The sequence below is a fragment of the Apodemus sylvaticus genome, chromosome 7 (assembly GCF_947179515.1).
Source record: "Apodemus sylvaticus chromosome 7, mApoSyl1.1, whole genome shotgun sequence".
NCBI classification, from domain to species: domain Eukaryota; kingdom Metazoa; phylum Chordata; class Mammalia; order Rodentia; family Muridae; genus Apodemus; species Apodemus sylvaticus.
The window spans coordinates 88,949,131-88,970,224 of record NC_067478.1 but is presented as its reverse complement, the minus strand read 5'-3'; the positions used below and the strand labels follow the sequence as shown (position 1 = coordinate 88,970,224).

The 21,094-nt window shown below is 47.5% G+C and overlaps 1 protein-coding gene across 6 annotated transcripts in view; it reads right to left on the bottom strand.

The window, feature by feature from the left end:
• Positions 1–2,482: 2,482 nt before the first annotated feature.
• Positions 2,483–21,094, bottom strand: part of Gramd1b (GRAM domain containing 1B) — a 235,965-nt gene continuing 217,353 nt past the window's right edge. For 4 of the 6 annotated variants that reach the window (XM_052188630.1, XM_052188629.1, XM_052188625.1 and 1 more), the window contains 12 exons: positions 20,761–20,876; positions 18,918–19,074; positions 17,608–17,797; positions 17,159–17,302; positions 16,062–16,180; positions 15,680–15,822; positions 14,464–14,567; positions 13,672–13,875; positions 12,860–12,950; positions 9,423–9,530; positions 9,039–9,156; positions 3,504–7,338 (listed from right to left, as the gene is read on the bottom strand). In XM_052188630.1, coding sequence (XP_052044590.1) covers positions 7,249–7,338; positions 9,039–9,156; positions 9,423–9,530; positions 12,860–12,950; positions 13,672–13,875; positions 14,464–14,567; positions 15,680–15,822; positions 16,062–16,180; positions 17,159–17,302; positions 17,608–17,797; positions 18,918–19,074; positions 20,761–20,876 — 1,584 coding nt within the window. In that variant the 3' untranslated portion in view covers positions 3,504–7,248. The other 2 variants (XM_052188628.1, XM_052188626.1) reach the window with 2 other exon arrangements.

Here is a 21,094-nt window from a genome sequence, read left to right as displayed (position 1 = left end):
TGTGCTACTGCTTACTAAAGGGCTTAGAAGAGTTCTCAAGGGCTATAATCCTCTAGAAACCGCATTGTTTGTCTTGGTGCTGGGTATTTGCTGTGACTGATTCTCAATAATTTATTGAAGGTCAAACTAAGCTGGGTCTAGTTTTACCTTTATTACTGCAAGAGCTCAGTTGGTCCTGAAAGCATCTTGACCTGTTGACTTGGACTGTCAGCTAGGTAGTGGATCAAGCACCAGTCCCTAGGTGGAAATAATCAGTGCTTGCCATCTCAGGCTTTACTTTCAATCTGTTTACACATTATTCTTTGGTTCCTCCACCCTCGATTAACTGCACACCCAAGCTTTCTTTTGAGTTTCTGGGTTTGCTCTAGACATCAAAATAGAAATTGCAAGTAGAAAGGGACGTTTTCAGAGCAAGATTATGCTGAGAAAGACAGCCGTGAGCTTAAAAGGGGACAGGGCTAAGGTGATAGCCCAATAGGTAAAATTCTTGCCACCCCAGCTTGGAGAGTCTTAGTATGATCTCTAGAATCCATGTGAACAGCCAGACATTATGGCACACATTGGTGCCAGAGCTGGGGAGGCAGAGACAGGAAGCTCTGAGACTCACTAACCAGGTCACTTGGCCCAACTTACTTTCTTGGCAAGCTCCAGGAGAGGGAGAGACCCTGTCTCAAAAACCAAAACCAAAACAAAACAAAAAGGTAAATAATGCCTGAGGAATGACACCCAAGGTTGACTTCTGGCCTCTACATATACATGCACGTAAGTTAAGGACCATATACATATTCACATAAAGATGCTCGAGCACTTGTGCATACACACACACACACACACAGAAAGAGAGAAGAAGAAGAAGAAGAAGAAGAAGAAGAAGAAGAAGAAGAAGAAGAAGAAGAAGAAGAAGAAGAAGAAGAAGAAGAAGAAGAAGAAGAAGAAGAAGAAGAAAGCCCTGGTTCTGTGAATTCACCCAGTCACTGCAAATGTATGTAACCAGGACCTTGGAGTGCCTGCGCATCATTCTGATTATCTGCTCACACTATTCAGCATTCTCTGTGTTGAGTACAAGGTTAGGTTCTTGATAGACCCCTTGATCTTAGGTCTGTAAAAGTGTGCAAGCATGTGTGTGTGTGAGTTTGTGTGTGTACACTCGTGCGCAAGCACATGGTTCCAATAAAGTTTCTCTGTGTCAATAAAGTGTCTCTGAAGACCACTTGCTCTGGGTTTGCTGTGCTTGCAACCTGCAGCTGCTGCCCTCTCTGGCTCCCATCCAGCATGCAATCTGCCCTACTTCCCAGACCCAGGAAACTCACTTTGGAGAATAAAAAGTACTCAAAAGTCTAAAGATAAGTGTGCTAGATGTGGGATTCAGCCTTTCGGTGCTTCCTTTTCTCTTCTACACAAACACAAAAGAACACACACACACACACACACACACACACACACACACAAATGCTCTCTTGTCTAACATCACATACTTCCTAAACAGGTGAGAAGATGCTAACAGCAGGAAATATCTAATGTAAGGAAGGCTCAGGTGACTTTCACTTTAGAGAGAATACAGGCAAAGCTGTCTTCTAGTATCTAGCTTCCTAAAAAAAAGGAAAACAGGTCACCTATACTCCTAAGCACACAAACAAGACCATGTGCACATAATTTAAAATCTGTTTGAAATATTTAAAGATTAGAATTATTCTAGTATAACTCCAGCTACCACTTTAAGAAATATGCATGTGTTTCTTGATAAATGACTTTATCCATAAACACTGAGATGACAGGAGGAATTGTTGTGTGTATGACAGATAAAGCCCTCCCTCTCTAAGGCTCTTGAAACACTGAAGAAGGAATAGAAGACCGTAGGAGTGGGAGGATGAGGATGAGTTCCATGAAATGCTATCTGGTCATTGATCACAATTGCACAGAAGCTGTTGGGGACCTGAACAAGACTGGGCTTTTCATTCCGCCATGGATGGGGTAGGAGCTCCTAAGGCCCTCCTCCTGTCTGAGGATCTCCAGGGGAGAGGCATTTTCTTCAGTGATGTAGCCAACTAAGAAGTTGTTTATGCTTCAGTAAGCAACACCTCTACCAATGGTCATACAAGCAACCTAATTAAATCCAGTGACTTAGGAAAAGACAGGAGGGAAGGAGGGCGAACAACCATAGCTGGGAGGGGGAATAAGAGGGGGTAGTGGAGTGGAGGTGGATCCAATCCCAATGGCTTATAAATCTGTATAAGCTTGTCAAAAATGAGAAATAATGAACAGGGGTTAAATAAAAAAAATAAAAAGAAATTCAAAACCCAAAATAAAAAACTTAGCTATTGCATTAGTCATGCTACCTCTCTTCCTGAGACGGGAGCCTGTGTGGGCCACACTTCAGTATGCTGCCTTCGGGACTTGCTGTGGGCATATCTGAGGATACCAGAAATACTGGGGATGAAGAATACCGATGGACCAAGCAATAAGCACACACACACCGTTTATTATTTGTAATTCAATACTTTTTCCTTTAATTCATACTGGACTTCCATGGCTCTAGCTACTTTACATTAAGATTTGGCTGGATAGCCCTGTATGTTTCTAGGTACTAGCAATAAGTTTTTGGACCTTGCGCACAGCGCCAGGCAAAGTACAGTTAAAGATCCAAATACAGATGGCCAGACAACTCAACTGCAACCAACCTGTGCTCCTTCCCATTCATAGCCCAGTGCAGGTGTTGGGTGCTGCTCTCTCTGCTTCACCCGACTCCACCCCGTGACAGGATTATCCAGGGGGCCACTATGGCCTCTGACCCATCCCTCCCCACCTCAGAGTGTAGGTTGAGTGGGGTTGGGGAAAGCACCATGGGTTTGGGAAGATGGTCTGGTCCATGCAGAGAGTGGTCTGGCCCTAGAGTGCAAGGTAGGGAGATGTGGAGTGCCATACATTCTTGTTGGCAAAAGTGACTGTTTTACTGTGCAGTCTCTGCACACAACACAGAAGCCCAGGGCCGACTCCCCAGACAGCTGGATGTTCTACCTGGAGCAAGGGCCGCCATTTTGCTTCTGAGGTGTCTTATTGTATGGAGAGAAGCAAGGAGGACCAAAGGGCAGAGATGGCAATGTCCAATAAGCATTCACATGCTAGGGGAGATCATCTGGCATCAGCAAGTCTTGGCAGGTAAGTGCTTCTCAGAGGCAGCCAAGGCTCCAATCCGGGCTTCCCAGTCCTGCTGAGGACCTCTCCAAGTCACAAGACCCCCCTGAGCTGTTGCAGGGCACACATCAGAACGGGGAGCTGGCTGAGCCCATCACAATGGCTGGAGCAGGAGTGAGGTAACAAGGCTGGGCAGAGAGGTGGGAGAGGGAGCTCTCTACACCATGCGCAAATTCCTGCATCCTATCAGGAATGTAGGGATGTTGAAAGATTGTCTTCCAGAAAACACTCCTCTGGGATCCAAATGCATCTTCTGGAAGAAGACTTGGAGATGGAAGGGAGTGGGGCCAGCCTGCTGGAGGATGGGGGAAGGGGGGTGGGGTGGACGAAGGTCAAGGATGGCAAAGGAAAAATGGAAATGATTGCCCCATAGCCTGGAGATGGGGATGGGGTTGGGGGGAGGGAGAGTGTCCTGGAGTGGGTAGGCAGAGTCCAGGTGTGTAGGAAGGGCCATCACAGCCCTGCCACCTGGGGGAAGAGAGAAGATTGCTATTTCTCCTTGGCCCTAACGACCAGGGCTGGCTTTGGCTGCCCTGCAGAGCTAAGTAAATGGGATAGTAGGGCACAGAAAGGACCCTACTGGGAGAACAAATACTCCAGAAAGAGTCTTCTCCTTGCCAGTCATTTCCCCAACACCTCATCCTACAGATGCTGTCTATGTGTAGTAGAGGCCAGCACAGGTGAGGGGCTATGGACAAGCAGAGAATCCACTTGTGGCAAATTCCTCTTGAGGTTCCTCCCTGGTGCTCCTCACTCCTTGATGCCAGTGCCCTAACACAAGCCAAGGATTTTAGCAATGGTTTTATCATTTATTCAAACTGTGACAGGGGTTTGGCTGAGGAAAAACAGAAGTTCTAGACCAGGGAATGGCTTCTTCCCATTGCCTCCTCCATCGGTGAGGAGCATGGACAGTAGAAAGGATTCACAGTGTGCCTGAAGATGGAAGATGGGCTCGGTCCGAAAGGATACTCTTCTTGCCGTTATCTTCTAAGCATAAACCAATTCCCATGTGAAACTATGCCAAAGAAGGAAGGAGCGTGCTCTTGTGCTCATGCCAAGCAAGATTATCCCAGCCACCGGGAGCCCCAAGACCACCTCGCCAAGAACAAAGTCTATCTGCCCTGGCAGGACATCTTCCAAGACTGGAAACTCCCCATCTCATTCATCTCTAGGCTAACTTCCAAATCAAGGTCAAGCCTAGATCCCACATTACAGGTCATTTATTTCAACCCTGTCCTGTTACACTTGGATCTTGAAGCTCAGTGTCAGGGACTTATCCGAAGCCACGTGGCTTTTCAGTAACATGCTCGGGACTCAAGGCCAGATCTCTCATAGTTCAGTCTCAAATATCTTGCAACACAAATCCTAACTGAAAGGTCAAACTATGCGTACATCTACAGTAACAAACCTGCTGGCTGGGAGAAGAAACCTAAGGCCAGCCAGCTTCCATGCCCTCCTGTAGACAGTTAGCTTCCTGCCAGGCTACTGTCCAGGGCACTTACTTTGGCTGCAGAGGTGAATTCTCAGTACTTTCACAAAGTATGGGCAAAGGGGAAGAAAGATTTCGTTTTGAGAATAAACTGATACATTGGTTTCTTCCAGGTGTTAAAAAACCCAGGCTAATGCTAAGACAGAAGGAACTCACAAGAAAGCCATCATTCTTGGGGACTATTCTTTATATATACATATCATCTGGGTTCACTAGAAGACAGGAGGCTTTCTCTAACAAATTAGGTGCTCTCCTCTTCTAAATGATACTGTGGGCCAAAGAACAGCAGTTCTCGGTGGTTAGGGCCACTTCTGTTACTTTATTTTGTCCCCCAACTCCCACCCCTCCCCCAGTGAACACCTTTGAAATAATTTTTAAAAGATCCATGGATACCTTAACAATTAAACTTAGTAAATAACTACATATGCAATAAATCTGAGAATTGCCAGTTTTGCTTTCAAAAACTTTCTGGGAATGCTTCTGGCTTCTGGTTATCCCAAGAAGAAACTGCCTAGCAGCCTGGAGCATCCTCCCTTCTTTGACTTGGGACTTGACTGTCACCAGCATCTCTCAAAACAACCAAGTGACAATCAAGTGGTCTTTGGACCTTGTCCACTCCAGAGGAATAAATTAATCTATTCCTCACCCCTGCTTTCCCAGAAGAGTGCTAGCAATGCTAACCACAGGAGCTTTTTCCTCCCCCCATCAGATGATGATCTGGAAATAAAGCCTAGTTGTTTTGATTTTGCTCTTCAAGAAATACCAACACCTGTTTCTCCAGGGCAATGCAGCATCAATGCCTTTCTTTCACTGCCCAAAATGGAATGTTTGGACAATTCTAAGAGGAGAACGTAACTTTTTCTCTGGTGTAGCTAATCAGAGCCATCTTGCTTCCTTTGTACTGAGGCTCTGGGAAACCCAGGTTGGCTTCTTCAGGAGCCTGGGAGAAGCAGTAAACTTAAAGAAGCTTTTATGCCAACCTGGCAGCAATCTTTACTACCATGGATCTCCAAGCGCTCTGCTGGGAACTGGCAGGATTCCTTGAACCAGAAGGAAGAACAGTAGACACTTGTAAGGAAGGGTGATGAATTTGCCCAGAAGGCAAAGTCTCTTGAGATCAGATAAAACCTAAGTCCTGATAGGCTAACATTAAGAAGACCCTGGATGGTTCAACTTCCCAAAGTAGTATCTGCTTTTTATTTCCTGGTGGCTTTCTATCTCAGGGGGGCCAAAGACTATCCAGAGATTTGTACACATACCTTCAGAAAACCACTACCAAACCTGAGAAACAGAATGTAGGTGGCCTCTGTGGGGGCCAGGTTCCATTTGGCCTGACCAAACCTACACATCTATGCCAAATTCTCCCTCTAGTGACACACAGTGGCACAACGCTGCCTCTGTTTCTAATGCTGGTTCCTTACCAAGAGTTAATGATGCTGTTAGCCCTCTAAGTGGCTCGGTTACTATGCTCACTACTCACACAGGATTCTGGGCAAGCCCTGCAACCCATGTTTCTAGATCATTCTCTGTCTCCCAAAGGCCTGAGGGACTAGATACCCTGTCTTATCCTGGACATCAAACTCACAGATCAAAGAGAAAGAATTAGAGCCACAGACCTGACTTGCTTCCACTAAGAGAGGTTATTGTTTTTTGTTTTTTGTTTTTTGTTTTTTTTTTTGAAACAAGGTCATAAAGGCTCCACCCTGGCTAAGAAACAATGTGCTCTTAGGGCACACAGAAACAACAGGATTTTAGGCACTACAAAGTGACCCTTCCCCCAGATCCAGCCTGGGAGAAGACCAGAAAGAAAGGGAGTGGGTGACTTAGGAATTCCCAGCCCTTATAGGGTCCACAACCTACTCAGGTCAGAAGAAGGTGTGGGGGGTGGCTGAGGAAGAATTCCCTTCAGATGCCAGAGCTCAGGAGCCTGCAACCCCACAGCCCAGGCCCACAAATGCAGCCTCTGTCACAGTACTGGATTTCAGTGTGGTCCTAACCGATGGCCTCCTGGGGGACTTTGAATGTGGCTCCTGCCTGCTCCATTCTTCCTGTTCCCAAGGGAAGGCCTGGGGAAGCACTGGGTGGGAGGGGGACGGAGGGGGGGAGAACAGGTTCTCTTTTATTATAGAGACAAATTAAGAGGGGGGTTAGGAAATGAAGCACCTTAAGCAATGCCTTCTTGAAACGACATCGAAGACAACCAAGGTCTTCACAGGCATAAACTTTGGCTCAGCCACATTTCCCTTCTAAGGGCCAAGAATGGCCAGCAAGGGAAGGAATGAGGAACAAAAATGATGGGAGGAGGATCAGGGGAGGTTGGTGCTGAGAGGTGGTCCCTGCCCTCCTCAGTACCTCCACAGTGGAGGGAAAACGCTGCTCTGGCCGGCACAGGGGGCGGGAGTTCCCGCTCCTTCTCCCTGGTCCATAGGCATTATCTCTTTTTTTTTAAAATCTGTATATAATATATATTTATAATCTGTATATATATATATATATTTATATATATTTATAGGATCTATGTACATGTATTGCACAGGCGTCTTGTAGCCACCCCTGGTCCTGCCTTGTCAATGATAGCGGTTCCTCTTCTCGTCGCTCTCAGCTGTGTAGTCTCGGGACCTGATACCATTCTGAAGGTTGATAAGCGAGTCCTTCATCTGTAAGACAGTGCTCTCAGTGAGTCTCCATGAAGCTGCAGCTTCCACGCCCATCTGCGGCCCATTCCTGACCGAGTCACAGAGCCCACCATAGACAATAAGTCTATAAAGCAGGGGAGGTTCTCAGGGGCCTCAGCCTAAGATGGACAGGGGTCAGCCAGTTGTACACTGGAAAACCCTCGCGCTTGGTTATTTGTGACCTTCCTATCAGCAAACAGTAAGTGCCCAGTTGCTCTAAGGAGCCACCTTGAACTATTACTTACTTGATCTTTATTCTGAATATACTTTCTGCCTATCTTTCTCCTGGCCTGAGATGCTTTCCAATTGTCTTCACCACAATTTCAACCAGTTGGAAAGTCCAGAAACAATAGTCACAATCACCCTCTCGTCCCGGCCTCTCAGACACTCAGGGGCTCTTCACTGACTCATCATGAGTGTTTTAACTTCATATTTCTTGGGACTAAAACCATTCTGTCCTTCCCAGCCATATGCAGTAGCGTTAAGCAGAGAGAAGGCGGGTTCTTCATCAGCCTCAAAACAGGAGATTAATACTTTGGGGTCATGGAATGAGATCTAAAAGGGTTAGCCTCAACTGGAAGATCTTCAAATGGTTCAGCACAGAGCAGCTTTAGTAAGCTACTGTGTTATAATGACATCATCACAGAGCAGCTTTAGTAAGCTACTGTGTTATAATGACATCATCACAGAGCAGCTTTAGTAAGCTACTGTGTTATAATGACATCACAGAGCAGCTCGGGAAAGCTACTCTTTTATATCACGGTAGCATCTCCATCCTTCTGCATCAAGAACTCTAGGTCCATTAGAAACAATGAATTCATGAAATTCTTAGGCAAATGGATGGAGCTAGAGAACATCATACTAAGTGAGGTAACCCAGACTCAAAAGGTGAATCATGGTATGCACTCACTAATAAGTGGTTATTAACCTAGAAAACTGGAATACCCAAAACATAATCCACACATCAAATGAGATACAAGAAGAAAGGAGGAGTGGCCCCTGGTTCTGGAAAGACTCAGTGAAACAGTATTCGGCAAAACCAGAATGGGGAAGTGGGAAGGAGTGGGAGGGAGGACAGGGGAAGAGAAGGGACTATCGGGGAGTGGGGGGGCTAGAAAAGGGGAAATCATTTGAAATGTAAATAAATTATATCGAATAAAAAAAAAAAGAACTCTAGGTCTCTCTACATCATCTACTGTTTTGATTTCTCTGGCTCTTCTAAAACTGCCCATCAGGTAGGAAGAAGCCCATTTCTGTGCATGGCTAGTGTGCGTGTGCAGGTCAGAAGACAACCTGCAGAAGTCTCTCCTTCCACCTGGAGATAAAACTTGGGGTGCCAGGTTTGTTGGCAAACACATTTAACAGCTGAATGGCCTCACTGACACCTCAGAGAAATTTTGACATACACATTCTCTGAGCAGACAAATCACTATATAGAATCTTTTTTTCTGTGAAAGAGTCTATCCTACATCCCTCTGGCTATTTAACGTGTCTCTTAGTTATTGTTTTGGAGGAATCCCTAAGTTTATAATACTTCACTGAGGAACAGCTTTAGAAGCAAATCCAGAGGATGGACCAGAATAACCATAAAGAGGAGGAGGATGTCAGAATGTGGTGGCATTTCTCAGTACTGATGGAAAGGAGCTCCATCTCCCAAAGATGGCGGACTGTGGGCATCTCACCTGGTCAAGGAGCATCACCGAGGATTTGATGATTTCCCTCCACTTCTGGAGCTCGGTGTCGTGGTACTTCTGTTGGGATTCTAATAGCTGGGCCCATTCTGTCTGAGACTGGGGCAACCTGAGGGGTAGAAGAAGGTATCCAGCAGCTGGAATCATGCTCAGTGGGATGGTCTGTACTCTGACACCCCAAAGGACAGAGAGTCACATCAGAGTGCTTTCACTGCTGCTCAATGTGCCAGGGTCCCAACTCTCCAGAACCTCTAAGGGCAGACGTGTAGATATGAACCACAGGCTCATCTCTAAGGGGTATCTTTGAGCACAGGCAATGGAGCAGGCCCAGACAACTCCATGAGGTTAAGATGGAAACAAAGTGGCCCACATTACCTTTCCTGGAGCCTGAGACCCTGCCAGGCAGTGAGGGTCTGTGTGGTATATTCCAGCATCCACAGCTTGTAAAAGAGCATCGTGTTAAGGATGACCAGCAGCACCAGACTGGGAGAGAAACAGGGAAAAGCAAGGGCAGTGAGAAGGAATCTGGACCAGGGACCCCCCCCCCACCTACCCATGAGGCCATGGGACTACCAGCTGGGCCAACCCAAGCATGACAGAGACGGGGTGAGGAAGCTGAAGGGGTGTGTAGCAAGGGTCAGAGAAACACAACCTAGTCTACGGAGTCAGTGATAGAACAAGAGAGCCAGGGAGAGGGATATAAGCAAACGTATTGAAGGCTCTGGAAGGGAAGCCATAGGCACCTGACTCTGGGTGCCTAAGGAAAGATGGCATGGGGAAGGGGAAAGCACTGAGGGTAAAGGGAGGAATCATAGAGCTGATACCTGAAACAGATCCTAATGGGAGCAAGGAAGAAAAACGGGGAGGAGGCAGAGGTTAGAAACAGGACTGCGAGGAAGGAGGGGGATGCACTTCAATAGAGACAGAGAGAAAGTGAGCATCTATGAGAAACACACACACACACACACCAAAGGCACATCAGACAGGGAGGCCAAGCAAGGACGGATGGCGGCTGCTTTAGTACTAAAGCAAGAGATTTCCCTACCAACCCAAGGTCGTGCGGCACCTGAAGGGCCAGACTGAAGGAGGACCTGACATGCCTCACAGGTACTGGGACTTCCCTGAAGCTGAAGCTCCTCCCTGGACTTTCCACTGTCAGAGGAGATCAGAAGTAGGGAGAAGCAAGGAGACCAGGGGTGGGAGGCTGGAGGATACCAGGGAAGTGGAGAGCCAGGAAGCTGGGGAAATTTCTCTCCTCTCCACCTCAGTGGCTGCCTAGGCCATTCTGTGAGAGAAGCTCATGGGACAGAGGGAAAGTCAGAGATGTGGAGAAGACCCAGAGACAGGAAGAACTGGAGATAAAAGTCTTAGTACACCACTTAAAATATCTATCTTTTTTAATTTCTTGAAGTTTCCCATGTATACTGAAATTGTTCTCATGAGGGACATCAGATTCAGCTTAGTGGGGTTGTTCTATAAATGGAAAGGAACAGAACCTTTAGCAGCAGGCCCATGTCAAGAGCTGGTTCTTAATATGAAAGGATGTCGGAAGGACAAGTATGCACGGGATGAGAGAAGATGGCCAAACTGGAAAGTCAGTTCATAGGTAGAAGGAGGGGGCAACAAAGGAAAGAAATCATACATGATTTAGACTGTGTCTCAGACTGTTCGAAGTCAGTGTCTAAGAGTAATGTCCGAGGTCTTATTTATTTATCCATCACTGTGGATAGAAGTCTCCCTTCACCTGTCAGCTGCCAGACCCTGGGGCTACCCTACATTGTTCATGCAAACATTCAGTGCTATCATCTAACTGTATCAGCACACGCCGGATCATCTAAATGCCCACCCCCTCAACACGTGCCGCATTGCACACCACCTTACATCTGGGTTTGTGTTTATAATCTTGGATGTTTTAAGTAAAGGTCACATGCTTTCTGAGGGAAGACTCCCCAGTGTGCCAAACAGAGACAAAGGGGTGGGAGGTTGAGTCACCACACCGAGGGTGGATGCTCACAAGAGCCTGCCAGACACGTGTAAGCCGTGCTGTGTCAGTGTATTCTAAATGCAGGCTATCAGAACCCCAGCCAGGGATGCATTGTGGTGAGTCAGGAGGCATGACTGTCCAAAACTTACCAAGCCAACGAGTTAGCTGATACCTCAGGCCCCATTGGAGTGGGCCTTCACTATTTAAGTAAAACTGAGATGCGGAGAGCATGTAAATGTAGAACTAACCAAGGTTATAGTCTCTTATTTACCAGTATCCAGTACCTGGTATGGTTTTTATCAGGCATAAATCCCTTTGCACTGGTGTTTTAAGGAGGAGCTTTTATAGTTGTCTCTGTCCTCGCTGTTATGATATCATGGTTTCTGAGGCTATCACATGTTTTCATGTGATGCCCACAGGAGTAGCAGGGACCCCTCTTATGTCTTCCATGGGCTTTTCTCCTATAAGGAGTCAACAGGGTAGTCTCTGGCTGCATCTCTGCTACACTCAGCATGGATGGTCTCATTCATACCCATGGCTTTACTTGGTCTTCTAAGGGCCAGGCTCATATCAGCAAAGGCCTGTCCTCCTCAGGTACATAACCTGTGGCAACTCAGACACTTTGGGATTTTGGCATGTCTTCTCTGACTTTCAGCCAGAGTCCAAATTTCTGTTGACACAAGTGCCCGTAGTCCCTATGGACAGCTAGACTTCCTGTGAGACCAAACGAAAGAGTAACTGAGCCTTCCCTCTGTGACCTTTCCTCCCCATTCCATCCTCTCAGTCTGGTGGGCGATCTGATGCAGATCACTCTAAGCAATCACACTGCTTCCAGTGTTTGTCCATCTGCTGGTCCAACTGTGATACTTGTGAGTTTCACCCCAAGTGTCCTGAGAAGGATGTGCCCGCACAACATCTCTCCAAGGATGCTTCAGGGAGAGGTGCAGAAGGGTTGAAGGAACAAAACTGACCTAGAGGTAGTCTGGTGCCCCGTGTCCCAAAGGGAGAGCACACATTTGGGACTTGGCTATGTTACACGCCCACCTGTGTCATCTATACTGTCGTAGATCATCCCCTGCCGTAGGAGTGATGACAGGCTGTACCCTGAGCCAAGCAGAAAAGCTGTCCTTAGCAGCTCTCAATGCTTCTTGTGCAAATGGTCTAGCATGTCCTGGGCACCGGTGACAAGGACTCTCGCACACCAGACAGCTGTGTTCTCCTATCTTATGCCTTCTTTTCTTTTGGCTTCTCATCTTCCTAGTTCAGCTTACTGAGTGAGCTATCAAACCTATGGTTTTATAATGTTATGCTAATTATATGTCATCTAGATTGAAATAAGCATCTGCTCTCCCTGGACTGGAAGTATTGATTTTGTCTGGGTACCCTGCCAGCGAGGACTCTGTGCACGGCTCATGCTGGGCACAGAGCAGACACTCAAGAGGACCTCTTATAAATTAATGGACTCTTAAAAACGTACTGAAGCATCTTTATGTCAGGCAGCATTTATCTTGAGGAGGGATTCTGAGTACCCTGCCTCTCTAACCCACTTGACACTGAGTTCCTAAAAGGCATAGATGCCGTGTACACCATTTTTCCCCTAGAAGGCTAATACACAGGAAGTGCTGAGTATGACACACACAGAGAAACAGAAAGGGTACCAAAGGACTGGGCAACTGATGCAGCGAAGACTAGAAGACATTGGAACAAAGAGGAGGGAAGGAAAAAAGGAAGGGGAATCTCATGCTTGGGAGATGAAGATGCTTCTCCTGCAGCAGGCAGGGGAGGGGGTGTTGGGGCCAGGGCGGGAGAAGAACCTGGAGTCTCTTACACACAGCTGATAACCAGCAGCAGCTTGGACACACTTTGTAGGTGAAAACCATCAGGAGTGTCCTCCGGGATATGCCGTGTCTGCGTGGATCCTGTGGGAGAATAAATAGGCAGTCATTCTCTCCAAATCCACAAGTCCTCACACTGTAGTCAGGACACCAGTCAAACAAGAACACCAGGGAACTATATGCATCATGCAGGCAGTGACCTCGAGATCACATTGCCAGCTCTGCAACTCGAGGAGGTAAAGACTGCAAGGCCAAGGCTTTGATCAGATAATTACTGAACAAATGAGAAAAATGAGCATTGGACCTAGGCTATAGAGATATGATCGGCTGGGGAAGACAGGCCAGGGGCAGCAGCTCCCAGTCCTGGCCTTATAATCAACTACATGACGTCAAGGCAAGACAGGTAACTTCTTGGTCCATCTACTTAAATACAACATCAATCACAAATGTTACATCTAAAATGCTAACAATGGAGTGCTCTAGTGGTCGTCTCCAGTCCCCGGGCAGTTCTGATGAACTCACACATGTGCAAAGCATGGTTTATAAAACACCGGCAGCATCAGTCTCTAGGGAGGCCCAAGTTTCCACAACTTATAATATACGTGAGAATTCAAAGTGTGGGGTGAGAAGAGGGAGATGTACAAGAGGAGTCCACAGCCTGGACAGGGAGCTGCTTGGTGGGTCAGTGGGGGACACCTGACCAGTTCTACACAGGGTGTAAATCACGCATCCGTGTGCCATGACAGAGTCACACAGCTTCATCTCACGGTTCCAATCTGCACAGCCGTCCCCACCTGCAACATACCTGCCACGTGCTTGATCCTGTGGCCCACATCTTCATCAGTGGGGGTGGTGACAGGACTCATCACCTCTTCCAGGTGAGGTACCCGCAGGTGGGCATGGGGACGCTTCCTCCTCCGGACTGCTGAAGACTTGTTGGCCTTCTCCTTGGGGGACTGCCTGTGTATCTCAGCCAAGTAGGTGCTCTCTGTTTTGGTTAGCTCAGTCTCTGTCAGACACAAAAGGGCCACGTCAGGGCCTATGGCTTTAACCTAACAGACTGTCCACTAGAAGCAGCTTGCTACTAGTATCATATACCTACTAAATATCCTGGGAGGCCGCCTAGTGGCAAAACAACACTCAGGCCTGTGCCAAGTGTTTTTGAAGCCATATCTTGCTTAGGTCCCCATTCCAAACCTCTGCACCTCCATGTATATAATTTACAGCATATCTCAACACTTGCTTAAAACACATGCCCTCAGATCTTTCTGATAATGACTCAATGACACTATCACAACATCTCAGGTTCATTCGAGAGGAGGTGAAATCACAGCCCCTCTTTAGTGATCTCAAAGCTACAGTCTCTTGAAAGATACATCCACAGACATACCAAACTTGATGCTCATTGCAGGGGCAGAATTAGGAACCTGATGAAACTAATTTATGGTCTCAGAGGCCCCCTTATTCTCCATGCTTTCCATCCCCCCTACCTTTTCCCCCCCACCCCACCCCTCACACCACCCAAATGGTGACCAACAGCTGACAAGCCAGCAAGCAAAAATTTCAATTTGGACGACGTGAGGTCTGTGGTACCCACCTAAATGGCGGAAGTAGTCCTCCAGTCCACTCCAGAAGTTCTTCTCGATGAAAGTTTTGACAAACCCCCAGGGCTGTTTTCGATAGCGGAGCTCTGTGGAAACCCTGAGGAGCAGGCCGTTAAAGACATGATCAGTCAGAAGATCAGAGTGTGTGGCTTTGCAGCTGCTGCCTCAAATGTATGGGGGGAGTGGGGGTACGGAGATGCTCTATAGCCTCACAGCCAATCAAGAGAAAGTTTGGAAATGAAGATCAAACTCTTTTAATAGGGACTCTGGAGCCTCATCACTTGCAACTTCAAGTGTCTTCTCACCTACCCGCCTTGCCTCCATGCTACACCTCATCAACCCTTCTCTGAGTATTCTCCCTCCCACCCACTGGCCGTTCCACCGCCCACCACTCTGACAGCAGCAATGCACTCTGCCCTCCTACATGGAAGCGCTTGTTCTCTGCCTCTTCCTTGTGTATGAGCATCTGCAGTAGTCCGCCCCACCCATCCCCAACAGTTATGCTTGGAGCCTTCCAACATCCCCACCCAGCATCTGTTTTCCTGCATAGAGAATGGACTAGCACCTCCTGCAAAGGTTTAGCTGCCATCAACCATGATCATTTTCAAATGGGTATGTGTGATGATTTTACATCCTTCTACGTATTCCTGCTAAGGTGGTCCATTATTTCTCCCTTCCCCTGAGTGGGCCTCATCATACTCAGAGCTAACTATTCATTTGATGGTGATACGAGTAGGCTGAGTACAGAAAGCCGGTTGTACTAGGTCAAGATTCCCGCTCTCTAGGAACTCATTGGCCAACCATGGAAACAATAGGCAATCCCAACACATAAGACATGGAACACAGGGAACGGGGTCCTATTGCTAAAGGTTAACTAAGCTTCAGTACGGATTGGGGCATGACTCTTGATCAAGTTGCTCTTTCTGAGAAATGAGGGTAACTCCATCTTTGGGGGAGTGATTCTAAAAAGCCCAACAGATGTAGTTTTAGTTACTACATAGTTCCACATAAAGCACAGAAAACCAACAGTAGGGCCTGGTAAGGATCTTCCAAAGAAGACACAGTGTTCAAAGGGACACAAGATGGAGAAGAAGGGAGGCAGGATGGGAAGGCAAGCCAGGAAGTCTCCAGAGAGGACATACAAAGGGGAGTACTCCCCAAGGAATGCCCCTCCCCACCCGCACCCACACAAGCCTTCCCACAGCACACCTGAGTCTGCTCTTGTTCCGGGCCACTCTGGTGAGCGTGTAGCGATTGATGGTGTAGAAGTAGTCATGGTATGGCACATCATGGGTGAGGACCTCAGCATCTATCACGTAGCATTCGCTCTCCTGACTTGCTTTGTACATGGTCTGTGGGTAGAAAAGCACCACGGATCAAAACTGATGAGAAGCCAGGTAGGACCCCGGCCTTTCCCAGTGTCCCTGCCATGACATCCCTGGAGGTGGCAGCGTCTGAGCCAGTTGGGCTATGCTGCCTCAGGACTTAACCAAGCCTAGATCCAGAGGTGTCTTCCCAAGGGCCACATTCATCCTTCATGAGGTGACAGGATTTCCAAGCGCACTCTTGTTTGACTCTTCTTCCCACTCACCTGTGTCTCCCTGACAGTGGCCGTCTTGGGAGCCAGAGGATTGGTGAGGGTGATAGTGTAGAGAATCACTCGACTCTGGTTTCCATTTTCCTCCTTTTTCCATGGATGGAAGATGATATCTGAGGGGAGACACAAGGTCTAGACTGAGAAGGTGGGGAGGAGCAAACACTGCTTGTCTGAATCTCCCTTCCTCACTCTGTGCTGACTCCCGATTGCTAGTCCCCCTCCCCTGGAAGCCAACAGGAGCTTGAAAGCTGGGGGCAGGGGAGGAAGGGGGGAGGGGAGTGGTGAAGAGGAGGTGGAGTTGGAGCAGAAAGAGGCCCATTGTGGCATTGCTGAAATTCTACACAGAGCTCCAGAATGCTGATTGTTCCAAGGTTGGGGCAGGAGGTCTTGAGGCCACCTGCGGGGGTGCGGGCAACATTGAAGTTACTGTGGTAAGACCACTGGATCCCCAGGGAGTGTGACCCACCCCTTGGCCTCAAGGTGCCTCTCTTTCAGAGGGTGCCCTGTTGCCTAGAGCTTTTGCCCCGAGGGGATGATTGACATCTCTGCCAGGCAATGTTACATCCTTGCTGTGGGAAAAACTGGAGTGAGAGGGAGAACGAACACAGGAGCCCCAGGGTGCTGGATATGAATCCTCACTCAGCACTTCTAGGCTCCTTTATATAGGCAGATAAATACAGCCTGGAGTTCAGATTCCAAACACGTTAGTGCCAGGAACCGTAAGGCTCACAGATGGCACAGCCGAGGACTGAATGGGCCAATGCAGGGTACTCCTACAGAAGCTACCTCCTAAGCAGCAGAACAGCTGCCCTGTTGGAGACACAGTGCCCTGTGGGGACAAAGAGCTGACAGGGCCTTCTCACTGGGAAATCTTTGGAGTCTGTTGGACAGAGGGCATATGAAAACCTTCACTACTAGAGACAGAGAGGGACAGACATCTTTGGCACCATATAAGGGCAGAAAGAGGAGCCTGTGACCCTGGGGAAAAGAATGGTATAGGGACAGAGGTATAAAAAAAAGAAGAGGAAGGAGAAAGAGGGACAGTGGAGCAAAGGATGGATAGTCAGGGAGAGATGAGCACAGAATCAGACCACAGAATCGCCGCTGCTCCATGAAGTCCCGCAGGAAGGGTGAGTTGGTGAACAGCAGGTCATAGAGTTTGTCCACGCTGAAGTTGAAGACCTCATTCACATACTGTCTTCCACTCAGATCCTCATAGAAGGCCTGGACCTCTCCTGTACAGAAGAGAGAATGAAGCAGACAGTGACAGAGGAGGCCTGGAGGCTGTGGTGACATCCCGGGGCACTGATATCTTCGAGTCTGCTGTGACTGCTTTCATCAAGGGAAGGGTGACTGTGCTCACGGCTCACTGAATGCTTTGGCCTGCACCACTTCTCTTCTCCGAGACCTTAGCCGCTTGGTCTGGAGGACACTCTGAGGTCCAGAACTTAGATTCTGACCCAAGCCATTCTGAACATCCATTCTCATCACAAAACAGAGAGGTGAAGAGGGTTCTCTAAACCCACATCCAGAGGCTCACCTTCATCGTGGGTATCTGAGGAATCACTGAGCTCTGTGGGGATGTCCTCATTGTCATTGAAGTCCAGTGAAGGGGAGGTCACCGGTGCAATGATCTCAATCTTCTCCCCTATGATGTTGTCAATGGCAAGCTCCTTCTCTAGGGGCCCATCACCCTCCATTACCTCCTCTTCCAACGGCAAGCCATCGAACTGCAGTGGAGATCAAGAATAACCCGCCAGGGTTCCCCACTGTGGATCAACTCTCCAAAGGGAGGCCAGCAACCCAGCCTTAAAAGTCAACCCATTCCCAGCCATGCTGCTCAGGAGCTGGGCTAACTTTGGGTGCTGGGACTGTGCTGAGGTGCACAGGAGAGGGTACACAGTACTCATGCCATTCAAACAGCACACGGGCCTATAGGTGGCACTCCCATTTGAGGTCCTGTCTGGAGCTACACTCCCACCATGCTGCTACAATGCCAGCCTGGCTGTAAACAATACCCTTTTCCTAAGCAGCTCAGAGGGCTTCAGGGCATGTCTGGGGCTTCATTCTCCCATTGGCACCAGAAGGGAATCAATTCTATTTTAATGCTAATCTCAGCAGTAAAAAATAAACCGTGAAAACTAGCCATCAATGTCTTCATTCTAAGGCTGGTTAGCCTGGCCAAATGTGGGATGAAAGGTTCCTTCTTCAGAGAGTCCTTTCCCAATGAACCCAGCCTCTTCTTGCTGGGACACGTGCCCTAATCCTCTTTCCTTCAGGAAAGTTCTGACTTCTCACAACAGTGCTTCTGAGAAGAAAAGTTCTCATAGACATTTTCATAGCCCCCGTAAATTCTAGCATAGTGGGAAAATAAGATTGCAAAGGAAGTCAACAAATATCCATGACATAGGTTAATAGGAAGTTAACTGCTAATAACTAATATTCCTAACTAATATTAACTTCCTATTAGTCCTACAGTTCTATATTTATATGTGATTTTGACTTTGGATCAAAGCATGGGGAAAAAAGGTAAACTAGGAAAGATATCCAAAAAGAGAGGCTGACTTGGAGTCCACCAAGTGCTACACTCTTAGAAGACTTAGAATAGTTTTCATCTCATATATTAAACCAAATCATCTAACCCAGGTGCTGAGAATCTAGCTCTGGACCTTTGGAATATACCATAACAGTAAGAGCTCATGAATTCCAGGATCTACCTTCATCATGGTGACCATGGTGGAACCCCTTCCCTCTTCCCTTCTCCCAGTGGGGCTCTTGTGGGATTAATTAAGCTGGGAGACATTGGCCATTAATCAGGAAAGGAATTTGCCCAGAGTTTACCATCCATACCGAGACGGGGGCTTCACTGCTTCCCGTTGACGTCAGTGTGCTATTGGTGATAGACTTCTTGGGCAGCTGTGGGCTGGCATCCGGCTTGGTCTCTATGCTGCTTTTGGATGAGCTGTCATTCACTTCATTCTCTTCTATGGGGATCTCCTCACAGTAGCTGGGAAAGACATCCCCATGAACTCAGGTTAGTCTCTGTGGTGGAGGCCACCAGCTAATATTAGAATGCAGGCCTATCTATCAATCTGAAACTATGGGCTTTTCTGCTTCTTTTCTTTATGATCTTGTACCAACAACCACCCCCAACCCCCATTGCTCTCCTAAAGCATCATTCCTGTCTTATTCTATCTCTCCCTATCCTGAAACTTCTAGCTGAAAATTCACCTTTTCTAGAACCTTCCTTAGATATATAGCTACCTAAACATGCCAATATCTCATCTTACTCTCTTCTGTTGGATCCCATCCCTTCCCCATCATCTGAATCTAGTATCTGGGCTCTGAGCAAATAGTTCCTGTCTCAAACATCAACTAAGACTGGACTCCGAGTACATTACCCCTAACCAGTACTGCCCAAATTATAGATCACATCAAAGTTCTCTCCATTGTACATTCTGAATGAAGGTAGGTGTGACTCTAGAGACACTTCAGGCTACTGTTGGCAATCATCACCCATACAGTTGTTGCTGGCATTAACACCTGACTTGTATACTTAGTAGCATCTGCATGTATTACAGCTCCAGGTAAATCATTATGTCCAATTTAGACATCGGCAAATAGAGTTTGACAGATCTAACATGATAGCAGTGTTAATGCTGTACCAAGCCAAGCTCTAAGTGCTGTATCCTCAGTGGTCTTTCCTTGCTTTTTACTTCACTATTTTTCTCATAGCAACATGCATTCTACATACACCTAACTACTGTCCGTCAACTGACTCTCCCCATCTTTCTAACCTACTTGCAGAAGTTCATACAGTGAGAGCCCCACCCTTAACTTCCCGCTCTTAGCTTTCAGTGTATGAGACTCTACTGCCTTTTAAGATGTCCTTTCAAGATCTTTTTCTGCTTCCCCTTCTTGCTGAGTGCTTCTAAGCCTAGTCCTTGAATGTCCTTTATGTTCAGTTATTTGAAGGACTGAGCTAACCCCATGGTTATCCACGAGTGACTCTAAAGCTTACAGCCCTAGCCCAAACATCCTCGTGAACCCCAAAGCTAACCTCGGTGGCCTACATGATCTCTCTGCTTGACTTGCAGGCGTCCTCATTTGCTTAGAACTAAGCTTCTAATCTTAAACTCTTCTGTCTATAATACTCCCCACCTGCCTGGAACCACTCCATTCTCCCCAAGAGTTAAACCAACCTGGGATTTGCTTCTGAGCCACCAACAACTCCTCCAAAATGCTTCAAGGACTTTCAGAGCTACTGCAACCGTCCTGGTCCAAAACACCACCACCACCATCTTTCCTCTAAATTATCATCTAGCAACCTTTGAACAGGTTCCCCCTTTTTCTTCACTTGAGTGTATGTCTAACACAGAGGACAGACTGGCCCTGTTTAGATGCTAAGTCAGAACTTATCAACTATCTCTTACAAACATACCCATCTCTTTTTGCCTAAAGCCAATTGTCACCTTAGTCAAAAGGCTAAATCTCTGCCCCCTTGATTTGCTGGCTCCATCTCTGACCACTTAAGATAGCCATATAGCCCAGTTACTGTCCCCTCTGCAAGGAGCACTGGTTCCTTCCAAAGCTTCCTGTAGGGTGTTACTCAGATATCATTTTCCAAATGATGTCCTCATTGTCATTTTGAGTCCCATGTCCTCTGGGAAGCTCACCCCAAGGCCACACTCACCCCATTGTGTTGAAGTCATCATCTGGAGGCACGTAGTCCTCATCATCACTGGTTAGGCCCAGCTCGTTCCCGTAGCACTGGTGGACAAAGTGCCAGAGCTCCTTGGGACATAGGGGCTGCAGGAGAGAAGAGCCATGACTCTGATCCTCCCTCCCTCCAGCCCTGCCATCCTGCACAGAAGCTCTAAACCAGGCTGGCCCCGCCCCTAGTGGGGAAAGAAGCCAAAGGGCTCTGTCCCCAACTGTATAGAGAGGGCATCTCTACGATAGCACCATCCACCTCACATGTCCCAGTCAGATGTTAAACTCCTGCTTGAACAATATAGATCCTGACA